A 13,030-nucleotide genomic window follows, 5' to 3' on the forward strand; every position below is an offset into this window, starting at 1 on the left:
GGATGTTATGGTCAGTAAGAGCGCATAAGGGTTCCATCAAAGCATAGAGGCTGAACTTTTAACCAATCAGGATGGCAAGAAAATTCAAGTCATTCTCCCTGCTTTGCCCACATACTATATGGAAACACATGGAGGAAGCTGTGCATTCTACTGAATTGGCTTCAGTGGACTCCACACCATTCCGCATGTCAGGAGAACGTTTTCCTCACTCTTCCTCATAGAAATCATAGGTTGCTAGTACTTGCTTCTGAGTGAGACATATTCAAACATAACATAGATATCAAGGGCAGATAAGGGCTGTCCTTTGATCAAGAAACCTCAAAGGTCACCAGACAACACCTAGGTCTCTAACCTATCACAGCAATGGCCTCCTTTAAGTAAACAATTCAAATCATTAGAATCATGATTGCAAACGCAGATGAAGTTTCATTACTACATAAAACACTGAATCCGTATAAATAACCTTATACAGAAAACCAAATGAGAAATTAACACATTTATTTGACCGAAAATAGTAGTTATTTTAGTATATGTATAGTAAATAATAAGCGGGGGTGGAGTAAGGGTATACGTTAGGGTAGTAGAGGGCTGCGTGATTTTTTACAAAAGTTCAAAAAGCAAATATTCGTTTTTCGGTCCCAAAAATGTGGTCATTTCTCAATTCGTTTTTCCCCCACCAAATTATCATGTGTATCCATGAAACACCAAGGAAGGAGCACACCAGTGACTACTTATCAGGTTTGATTTCTAGATCTATTCTAGAGGTGGTTGCTGTGCACGCTAAATAGACCATCAGCAGCGTAGAGATGCTGGAGACCTACCCTTCCATCTGGAGTCTTAGGTCCTGAGTATGGAGGCACCTCTCCCATCAGCACAGGCCACTCGTCGAAAAATTCCTGCAGTAAGTAGAAGACAGAAGGTTAATGCTTATGTTTTAACAGAGGCAAAATTGGGTGTTTTACAGCAGTTCATAATGGAATGAGACTATGATGGGCGTGCTAGAAAAGTCTACTTTTAACAGTCCCCCCCTGCATCATTCAATCCAGGAGCGTACATCAGCAGTGACTTCATTTAATGAATGTCTGCCAATTGATATTTCCATCTCCTTTCTCTTCCATCTATCTGTAAGTCTTTATGGATTTGCCCGAGTTAGACGGTTAGTATTAGCCAGATAGTTAATAGGTATATGACTGCCTTGTGGGACCCACAGATATCGAATCAAAGGTCATATGCGAACTGGGATGACAGTATCTGACAAGCCCAATGCTGAAATAAGCTTGTTTTTCCTTGATCATACAGTTAGGTAATGGAGAAAGGCCATTATATTGCAGAATTTTGGCTTTTGCACACTGAGGGGTTCATTATATAGATTTCAGACACAGTTCCTCTGAAGTGCACTATATGTCGACCCCCTGCAAGGGTAGACCGTCGAAGCATGAAATAGATCTTTCCATGTGACCCCACACAGGACGCACTCTGGCACACCCATCCGTCTCTCATGAAGAGGGTCTGCCTGTTTGCGGCTATGTCCCACCTTTGTCTTGGTCATATCGAGTAGACCCACAGAGTATCTGTCACAATTCAGGAAGGCGCGGACTGTGTACAGGGCTTTGTGAAACTGCCTCTCAATGTCAGTCAACTCCTCAAAGACCTTGCTCGCAGACCACAGCAGCACCTGGCGGGAGAGAAAACACAGCATTGCTATCTTAAGTGCAAGCAGCCAAGCCATGTTCTCAGTGTGAGCCATGCAGCACAATGACAGCATCTACTAATATATCTTGTTTCTGGTCATCATACATGTTGGAAATCACTTTGCCGGGAGATCATTGGTTTCACCCTCCCAGAAGCTGACCTCTAACTGAGTTACGTCTTTATCACTCAAAAGATATAGGTAGAGATTCTAATGGTTGAAGAGCAGGGTCCTTTACCAAATGCCTGTACTAGTGCAGTGGCCTTGCAACTTGAGGCTCTCCAGAAGATTTGGACTAAGACTCCAAACATCACTCACGGTTGACTATGCTGGATAGGGCTGACGGGAGTTGTAGTTGAAAACATCTGCAGAGCCAAAGGTAGCAAAGCCCTGATCTAGAGGATCATCACCCAAACTCCTGCTAAACCAGTGGAGGGGCCATCAAAAAATAAGCATTAGATTAGCAGTTTATCTTACTCGGTCTTTGATGTTGAGCTTTTCAATCCTCGAAACAGCTTTGATAACAGTGCTGCACTGGTGCCATCGCCCACATTAACAATGAAGGCAACACTTTACCCCATACAACACCTTTGTGTGATGAAGCGTCCCTAGACCTAAACGACTCAGTCATTCAATTCATTACAAGGTACAGTCATTTACATTCAAGCACAGTGATCGATCATGGGTACCTACATTACATTCAAAAGGTATACATGCCTGTTAAAATGTTCCTGGATGGATCACAGGACACCTTTTGAATAATATTTTACCTCTCGAATAATATTTGAAACCATAAAATAAAAGTAACTTTTAAAAAACAAAATGCACAGCACATGCTCCCTTATGAAAATGTGTCTTCCTCGAGTAATCCTGAAGGACAACCATTTCCTAGACGTGAATGTACCAGAGCGGCCATCTCAGTTCCACTTGGATCCTAGAGAAGGCTGCCACTGGCCTGAACTGAAATTGTGCTACGAATGCAATGAAGATGAGAACGAAAGGGAAGCATATTCAAAGTTAAGTGGTATCTCCTTTTGGGTCATGGAAAATGCGCCCGCATTCATAATCTTTCAGAACGGAATGGTGAGCAGTACCTTCAATAGGCTGTTTATTGAAACAAGTCAGGGATTGCAGCTTGCCCCAATTAGGTTTACACGTTTGCATCCAAATCAAGGTAAAACGGGCATGTACCAGCTTCCAGGGCAAAAGGCCACTTATTTCACCAACACTGCTGTTACCCAGAAGGGGTGCAGTGTTGGCTTTACTCAGTACGCAGTCCAGCGGCAAACACCAATTTGATCCTCTATAGCAAAGTCTGAGGCAGCATACACTCTTCCTCAAAATGGACTACTTGGAAAAAGGAGCACCTACTCTATGATTAGCAAATGTACCACCTCATCTCGATGGAAAATACAGAACGGCTCATCCACCCAGAAATCCTGGATCACACTAATCCACCTACTTAAACTAACTGCTACTAGAAAGGCTGATATCCAAGAAATAGCCATAAGCTCAACCCAAAGCATGGTTTCCAACTAAAGCTTCTCTTACTTCCCGGATGGAAAATGGACTCCTCACTGGTGGATCAAGATTGACAAACCTTACTCCACACTCGTGGCAAGAAAATGTACACAATCTTCTAAAAGGAAGCCGAAGTAGGGATCTGCCTGTTAGCTGTAATTGATCAAAGATAACTCTTAAGAAGGACTGTTGAAAGCAAGATCAGATTTCAGGGAGCAAGTAAAACCGGCAAGTATGTGGATTAAAATCCTTCAACAGGCAAAAAACTGTCACCTTCGTCCACTTCAAGATGTTTGACACTGTTGAATTTTGTATTTCTGCCTTCTATGCAATTTGTGGGACATTTTTCAAAGATCTTTTATTGGAAAGCCTGGGGAACACCTGCTCTAAGCTCAGAGATATTAGATTGTGCTAAACTGTCTTACCCCCAATCACGATATGTAGTGGACAGAACAGCAGATAAATACTTCTAACCAGGATAAGTAACGTAATACATATTTATTTTAATACACAATACATGAAGACTGTGGTCATCTCAAACTTATACAAAAAATCTTCATACAAAACACCTAATAAAAATAGTAGTGGCCACAACTCCATTCAACCTATTTGATCAGGCGTGCTCATTCACAAACTCATTCGCAGCTCTCATTCAAAGTCACTCTTCTATACTGGCCTATACAAATACAAGGCTAAATAAACATAATTTGCCAATTCTCATACACCACCAATGTCAACAAGTGTGTCTTTCTGTTACACAACAAGTGTTGTCACAAGTGTTGTCGACACCTGTTTCAGCCAGAATGCGCAGGCCTATATACTCTGGCCCTTAGATGTCTCCAGCCTTCTTCAGTACTGAGTGGGTGCCTGATTATGCCCCACTTCTACGCCTTTTAATGTTGGTACCTCATCTACAAAAATCTATAAAAAACATCCATTAAAAAATCAATTAAAAAATCCTATCACCAGTGATTTTCTGTCCATACTTGTTAATTCTATACTTAGGCATGCTTACTCATGCTTGTAACCACTGAATGTATACAAGTCCCGGACTTACCTCCAAGGAATAGTTTTGGATGCAGGCACGGGACTATGGGATTAATGCGGAATGCTCAGACGACTGAATCATTTGAAACCATGTATATCTGTGGGCAACAAGGTGCAGAACAGACAGCAATGAATGTTCTGTACACTACATGTACCTTAGAAGACCATCTGTATAACAGTTACAGATGGCTGCATAGCACTGTATTTACTGTCTGCTTTTTTGGAATATCTCCGTCATCTATGTCCAGTGAAGGATGGACCAATCTAGGTAACCGACACTGGCCTGTGAAGAAATTACCCATAACGATTAGGGTCGAATATTGTGTATCTCATGAGAATGATACAATGGAAAATAAATAAAGTGAATCCACTTACCCCTACCAGTGGCTGTCTGGTTGTCCTATTTATGATGGATGCACTGCATTCCCAATGTAGTTTGTGATGCCTCGGCTTGTTTTCCCGTGAGTGCCCTGGTAGTGTTAATGTATTAAAAGACAAACTGCTGTGAATCTCTAGTTTATACTCAAGAACAGGGGCAAGCCACACATGGCACTCCCCCTTCATTTCATGTAACAAACTAGGGGTTGAACATGCTAGATCTCAATTAAGTGAGTCCTGATGTGTGACATCTCTTGTTCGTCTATGTTAGAAGAGGAGGCAGGACTACATCAGTCAGATGCAAATATCACTATTCGTAGCGGGCGGGAGCACTCCCCCTAGCACCGCTTAGTTGCTCATTCAGTCTCTTAGGGACATATAATGATGTCCGCCAATCACGATCGTCTGTGTCTACTATATACTTAACTGTCGGGACACGCGTGAGTCCAGAGCAAATAGTGCAGCTCTTACCTGAGTTAGATTGCTCCATTAACCGCGGCGCACAGTGCTCTCTCTGGGCATCTAAATAGAACGCCCAGAGCAGCGTGATTAAGAATCAGCTGTTCGGAATCTATGGGCAAAGAAACAGGACTATGTGCCTGGTGCCACAAGGATGCAGGCGTGGGTATGGTCATTTTCAAAACATTTCTAAAATGCCTACTGAATCAGTGGATAAGGGAGACACAGGGGTTACATTGTTGATGTGGGTGCCAGCCCGCAACACGAACGCAGTTGGCCTTTATTAGATGTGCAATTAAACAAGTGTTAAGCCTGCAGCCATTCCCATACAGCTAGGTGTTCACTGAAAAGAGGGAAAGGCAAAAAACAGACTAGCCATAGAGCGCAAATATTCTACCAGGCCCAGGGAGAGACAGTGAACCCTCGGGTGGGGGTGACGAGGGTGCTGCACCCAGTGGGAAAAAAATCCATCACGTCATCGGAAGCATTGTGGCGAGAATCATGACGAATAGGACCCAACACATAACATTATCTGCAAATTGCTCATAGGATCCGAGGAATGCCCCCTTCATATGCAGATGACGTTATTCCATTCGACAGAAATATTTAGTCCTTGGTTAACTGTATTTAGATGATAGATCCATTTCTGTTCTGTTCTGTGCAGCTGAGCTGCCAGGTTGCCACCACGTGACTGTGGTTTTAGTGTTTGGAGAATAAACTATCGGCAATCTCGGTCTGTGTGGCCCATCCTCGAATAGTGTTCCACCAAAGGTTTATCACTAATCTTATTTCTGTTACATGACCTATGTTCAAATATGTGCTGTTTAACGGGGTGGATAGTTTTGCCCACATAGATCAAATTGCAGGGGCATTTGATGCTGTGGATGGCGTTTTTAGTTTGACAGTTAGTGTGGTGCCTCAGTTCCCACTTTATATGTCCGTGTCCAAAAACATGCATGGTTTCTGTGAACCTACAGGCTACAGACTTGCCAAATTTATAGTGGCCTGGAATGGGGGGGGGGCCCCATTGCTTTAGAACTGTCTGGTCACTGGGTGTATCCGTGTACGTGTGTACCAGTTTCTGCCGCAGATTACTGTTTCTCTTAAATGCAAACATGCGTTTTTGGGCTAGTGACCCCTGTTGTTTAACCAGATTTCAGTTTCTATTCACTATTTTCTTGATGGCATTGCTTATTGGACTGAACATGGTAACACATATCAATCTTTTATTCTCTGGTTTGGCCTGTTTGGTACGGCATACATCCTGGTTGGTATTAGCTGCCCTCTTGTAGTTATCTTTGACCATTTTTCTGGAATAGCCTCTCTCAGTGAGTCAGGTCTTGAGTTGTTCTGCATGATGTTCAAAGTCCTGTTCATCGGAGCAGCTTCGGCGAATGGGGAGGAACTGCCCGTAGGGCAAATTGAGTTTAAGGCTAGCCGGATGGAAGCTGGTGAAATGGAGTAAACTATTGCAGTCTGTCCTCTACCTATAGAGAGTGGTGCGAAGTTTGTCTGTTACTTTTAAGATTTTTAGATCCAGAAAACGGGCACAGTCAGAGCTACATTCCAGGGTGAATTTGCTATTAGGATCACACCTGTTCAGCCATTGATGGAAATCCATAAGGGATGCCACCGTACCTCTCCATACCAGAAACACATTGTCTATGTATCTCTTGCATACTGTGATTTTGTTGCCAAACTGTTTGATGGTACTGGATATAAAACGTTCCTCAAAGTTGGACATGTAAAGGTTAACTATGTCCGGGCAAAAGTAGCCCCCATGTGGACCCCCTTCTGTTGTTTGTAAATTTGATTTTTGAGTAGAAAAACGTTTTCCGTCATGCCTATCCTTCGGTGGAGGGATAAAATTGGACTTTCATTTCAAGCCTGTGATGTTAGCTGTTTCAGTGCTCTCCCGTCCAGCTGTTGTCGTATCTGTGTGGTGTTGAGGCATATACATTTCAAAAAAGTGTTTCAGCCGGATGTTCTGTGATAAAACAGGTGAAGGGGTCGGCCCTGGTCACTGGTCCATCGTATAGACCTTTCCCCAACAAATCTGTCTCTGACTTAGTGAGTGTGTATTTGGAAACATTTAAAATGGGTATTTTATCGTCCATTATTGGTTGAAGTACCACTGTCTTGTCTGCATCCTTTGCACAAATTGTGGTGTTCGTTGTCTGTTGCCGCCTTGTTGCATCCCCTGCCCTGTCCAGGTCACTGTAGCTCCAGAGGACTGGTCTGAGTCACTAGACGATCCCCGGGTATTAGAAAAAATAACATATCTGTTTTGACGTCTGTTGTTGTAACTGCCATTTTGTTCGGTATAGAATCCATTAAGTAGGTATGGGTACGTTTTTTCATCTTTATATCCTGTTATGTCTTTTGGCAATTTTTGCGGATTCACTGTATTTAATTTCCATTGTATCATTCTCATGAGATACACAATATCCAACACTAATCATTATGGGTCACTTCTTCACAGGCCGGTGTGGGTTACCTAGATTGGGCCATCCTTCACTGGACATAGAGGAAGGAGATATTCCCCAAAAATCAGACAGTAAATACAGTGCTGTGCAGCCATCTGTAACTGTTATACAGCGGGTCTCCTAAGGTACACGTAGTGTACAGAACATTCATTGCTGTCTGTTCTGCACCTTGTTGCCCACAGATATACATGGTTTCAGATGATTCAGTTGCCTGAACATTACGGAGTAATCCCATAGTCCCATGCCTGCATACAAAACTATTCCTTGGCGGTAAGTCCAGGACTTGTATACATTCAGTGGTTACAAGCATGAGTAAGCATGCCTAAGTATAGAATTAGCAAGTATGGACAGAACATCACTGTTTTTTTTATTGATTTTTTTAAATGTATTTTTTATGGATTTCTGTAGCTGAGGCACCAACATTGAAAGGCGTAGAAGTGGCCATGATCAGGCACCCACTCTGTCCTGAAGAAGGCTGGAGTCATCTAAGGGCCACAGTATATAGGCCTGCGCATTCCGGCTGAAACACGTGATGACAACACTTGTGGCAACACTTGTGTAACAGAAAGACACACTTGTTGACTTTGGGGGTGTATGAGAATTGGCAAATTACGTTTATTTAGCCCTGTATTTGTATAGGTCAGTATAGAAGAGTGACATTGAATGAGAGGTGTGAATGAGGGTGTGAATGAGCACACCTGATCAAATAAGTTGAATGGAGATGGGGACACTACTATTTTTATTAGGTATTTTGTAGGAAGATATTTGTATACGTTTGAGATGACCACAGTCTTCATGTATAGTGTATTAAAATAAATATTTATTACGTTACTAATCCTGGTTAGAAGTATTTATCAGTTGTTCTGTCCATTACTTATAGTATCGGTTAATTGCTCTGTTTAAATATATTGTCCTCCTGGATGATCAAGACCTTACCAGGTACCCTTAGTATAGCTCATAACCCCCAATCACGAAAGCATTTTGTGTCTGAACGGCAGTCTTTAATGGTAAGCGGCTGTTCGGTGAATACATTCTGGCTCACACCATTTACCTGGTCAGCCTTGCAGTCAGGATAATTCTGATATTGGAGGTCTTTACCTTTGAATCGTTCCTGGGGCAAGAAAAAAAGGGTGAAAATGCATGGAAGTAGAATTGTGTTCCAGACGCCTGAAGCTTGTGCATTTTGTGTGCACCATTGTGTCAAATAGGTCTGTGCCTAGATACACACCCTCTTGAAAGTGCCCTTCATCACAATGGCCCTTGAGGTCCACCAGCACAGAGATTCTTCTGCTAGCTTGCACATTATGAGCACGTCTCCCTAGTACTCAAGGCCGGTTTCCGTTAATCCACCAGGCACTGTGGTAAAATGTTTAGGTGCATGGGATGAAAACGTGCAATAGGCCCAGGATCGAGTTATCAGCTTTAGCAGTTCAAACTGTCAGAGTTTGATGCTTTTCATTAATTTGCAATTCTGGGAGATGCCAGAGAACCTCTTCTCCAAAGAACATTATTTTCCTAAAAGCGCACCTCCAGTTGCACTGAAGTATGGAACACTCTTATTCGGATGTGAAGTAGACTTTCCCATTTCACTAAGAGGCCTTAAACACTGTGATCTGCCTGGAGGAGAGGGGAATATTCCAACTCAAATGTTCTTGCCCTTATGAGTATGGGTAGAAGTAAGTGCTCCGCTTTCAATCCCGGCCTGAAGTTTCTTGTCGTGCACTTTGAAAAATCTCTTGGAACTGATTTCAACCTGAATTTTAACACTTTGAATTGAAAAGCTTGCTGATATAATCAGACTTCCAGGAACTTCCTGTAGCGAGCACAAACTGGAATGAAGAAATAAGTGTCTACAACAAGTACCCATGATAGAGGGCAGGAAGGAATTGATAGAGCGGCAGCATCTTGAAGTTGATTTTCTTCAAAGAAAAGTTCACACAAAGAATCTGAAACTGGTCTCACACCCGACAATGTCTTTCTTTTAGGGGCACCTGGAGTTTAACCCTTTGCTTACCTTAATGAGAGGGGCTATCTCCACCACTTCCTTGGTTTTAGGGCATCAAAAGGTTGCCTTAGAATTTGAAGGTGGACTAGTGGTGTCTTTATTGGGTACCACATCAACTCATGGCTATGTTCTGATAGCACGGGTTGAATAGCCCGAGTATGTTAATATTTCCTTGCACTATAGTAAGAAATGAATAACTCTCCCTCCCACCTGGATGCTGAACATTGAGGGTGGGCTCAAGGAGTCATTATCACTGTTGAATTGAAGGTGACTTCCAAACATCAGAGATGGATCAAATAGTCTCATGTTCCACCTGCGGCCTGTGCTTGTACTGATCCAAGTGTGCTTAGAAAGGCGTTTCCTAGAGCTGAAACACCTCCCTTATAATTCCATTTCTGAGACAGTCCTAAGGAAAGGTCACACAGGTGGATTTCTTGTTTCCAAACAGGCAGCTTTGTGAGCATCATCATTTACCTCCATCCTAATTGTTCCTTTGTTTGCATGTGAACCAAAATGAGCATTGCCATTAAGATTGTAGCAAGATGTTCTGTGGAGCTTCTGGTCTTAAACCTCAAAGCCGTAGCCTGGAAGCCCTTTATTGGGAGTGACTAACAGTGACATCTCTTTCTGTAGAGTTCTGGATTCGGATGGCATTCTCAAGGCAGGTCCTGCAGGGATCTGCTGTGGAACAATTAACAAACTTCAAAGTAATAGCGTTTATAGAACAGAATCTCACATTTTCTTCTTGGCATCTCTATCTAGACTCTAGAGGAACCAAAGATCTTGATGATAGGAAATCAGTTATTTTCTGGACACAATTAGGAAAACAGCGCGCACAGAGAAAGCCAGGGTCCCCCTGATGGGCCTTCAATTTTCTCTCCTTCATTGATGGATTTGTTCTGGTTGAGGCATGCTTCAAGAAGATATGTGCAATGGGTTCCAGAGTACCCCAAACCAGGGTCTGCAAGCACTCACACACGCCTTAGTTGGGCTGTAATGCATTCTGACTGGATTACCAAATGTCTAACCATTCACCAAGAGGGAGAGTTTCCTCGCTGATGATCTCCCTAGATGTATGCAATTGCCCTGGTGTCAGCCGAAAGTACATAAACTGAAGCAGTGCCGGACATGAGGTTCAGCATGTACATAGGAACCTCTACTTGGTGATGAAGATCACATCTGTATTCTCTAGGCTTTGCTTCATGGATTGGGTGGCTTCTGGGGAACTAACAACAGAGTGATGTCTCAATGTTAAGGAAATCTCGTCATTTAGTAGTGGCATGTCAACAACAAACATCGATCAAACGTCTATCAACTCATGTTACAAGGATTATAGTTGCATAAAAGGCATCACAATATTGGGCAGCATCTTGCAGTGAGTGCCTCAACAGAGGGAAAAAGTGCATGATGCGGATATCAAACGTGGTAGCTACCTCTGAGGGAACCATGGGGGAATTAAATGGAGACTCGGCTTAATGCGAGTGCAGAGAACCATGCTCCCCAGATTGTATGTTCTGAAGCTCAGTATATCCCCCAATACCTTAATGCTGTCGCTCTCTGCTGAGGGCCTTGCAACACCCACTCCTTCAGAAGATCATTGTCTGGCTTTTGACTCCCGTCAGACCTCCTTATTCCCTTGCTAATCTTCGAGTCCTCTAGGGCATTTGATCACAACATGGCTTCCCATCTCTCCACTGTATTTTGAGAAGGTTTGGAACAGTGGAGCCATCACATCATCCAAAGAGAAAAGACAGGGGTGCAGGCACTGCTCTCTAGTTTATTCAAAATAGGTTTCTGCCTTTGAAAAGGTGGACATAGCGCCAGCCACTCAGAACGCGGCTCTCTTCAAAGCCCGGTTTAAACGTCTCCTTCTGGCTAAAAAAGGGATCCCACCCACAAACCTCATCATCCAGCCAACCTGATCGCACCAATAGCTCCAGTGCTGTGTAATATTGTACCCGCATAATATTGTACTTGTGTATATTTGTACAGCTTTGCTCTTTTGTTCTTGCTGTTGTAGATGCACCCTACTGGGGAATGCTGCCGCCATTTCTAAGTCATTTCTGTTGAAAATGGACATCCCTTTTGCTCAAATAAATATAAAACACTGGATCTGCACTGTACAGAACAGAAAAGATGAAACAGGCTCATGGTTTAGACACACAACACTAATGAAAAAAGTCTCAGGGAAAAAGGCACGTGATTAGAGGAAACAAGCAAAAAAATAGTTGCTCTGGTTGAGAGTACTGGGTTTGCTGGGTAACGTTTAGCCTTGTAGGGGCAGGATCACATTTCCCCCTGCAGACCCTTTCCATGGGTGATTTTGAAATAAGAAAATGGTAAAGTCACAGGCTGTTTTTTGTTGAAAACATTTCTAAAAGGTGTTCTGGACGTTGGGGAGTACCCCGAAAGTTTGGGAATGACGCTGAGGATCCCAGGTTGGAGAACATTGATGGTTGTGTGACCTCAGTGACTTCCACTGTATCCATTACATATGAAGGGAACCCACAAAGCGGTTGGATGACATTGATAGGCACACCTACATAAGGCAGGATAGAGGCCACCGGATTTGTGTTTTAGACGACTCAAGGATGCTTCACACAGGTGAGGAGACATGAAGAAAAGGAACTTGAAGTCGCTCAGTAAAACAAGGCAGGCGATTTCATTGTGGAACTTCTGCAGGGTTGAATTGGCGTACACAATAATAAAACATGCAAACAGTACAATGCCTAAGTGTTTGGTTAAAAAAAACGTACAATTCGTTAGATTTGTACGTTTTGTTTAAAAAGGCATGAACAGTTCTATTTGCATTTATTTATTTCATTGTTTAAAGTGCAGGCCTAGCTTGCGAGCAGAAAAGCACTGAACAGGGTGTGGCTAGGCAGGTTTTGGGCTAGTGTCTTTTAAATTATATTCACAAAACCTATACACTATGTCAAGTTTCATTGTATGTATCCATCCTCTCTGCAGTGAAATGTTTATCACTCCACCACAATGTAAACACTGATAATATTCCCCAGTACTTGAGTGCTGGCGGCTATACCATGTACCTTCGTGACATCAGCATCGGTGCAAAGATTACCAATGTATATATTCAGGATAAAAGACAAACGACCTCTATTCCATGCCTGGCTCCAACCTCTCAAGGTTTTTTTAACTGTGTGTTTTTTAAAATCAGTGAATGACATTCGACCTCATTCCAAGTTTGGCGGAAATCCTTTTTATTATTTTCCTGAAAATACCACCAAACTCAAATGTTGTTCCCCGCGCTCGGTCCAGAGGAATTACTGGTGGAATACAAGTGGTCTATTGGTGGAGTTCATCCTCGTTTTTGCACCCCCATGGGGTGAGGGCTTTTGGCACATATCTTGCGAGCGGCACTCCCGCCAGGATGAATCGTCTAATTTTTGGGAGATAAAGAGAAAAATTTACCTCCAGGAATAT

General features: G+C 42.8%; 1 protein-coding gene and 1 long non-coding RNA gene across 3 annotated transcripts in view; one reads left to right on the forward strand and one right to left on the reverse strand.

The window, feature by feature from the left end:
• PDE6A (phosphodiesterase 6A) overlaps positions 1–13,030 on the reverse strand; it is a 552,155-nt gene that overhangs the window by 138,438 nt on the left and 400,687 nt on the right. For both annotated transcript variants that reach the window (XM_069651410.1, XM_069651409.1), the window contains exons 4-5: positions 1,535–1,675; positions 822–896 (exon numbers count right to left, since the gene is read on the reverse strand). In XM_069651410.1, the coding sequence (XP_069507511.1) occupies positions 822–896; positions 1,535–1,675 (216 nt within the window). The remainder of the gene's footprint in view (positions 1–821; positions 897–1,534; positions 1,676–13,030) is intronic.
• The window catches only part of LOC138580686 (uncharacterized), a 226,369-nt gene that overhangs the window by 15,692 nt on the left and 197,647 nt on the right, over positions 1–13,030 (forward strand). The window lies entirely within an intron of this gene.

The sequence above is a fragment of the Ambystoma mexicanum genome, chromosome 3p (assembly GCF_040938575.1).
Source record: "Ambystoma mexicanum isolate Mex_15411 chromosome 3p, UKY_AmexF1_1, whole genome shotgun sequence".
NCBI lineage: Eukaryota > Metazoa > Chordata > Amphibia > Caudata > Ambystomatidae > Ambystoma > Ambystoma mexicanum.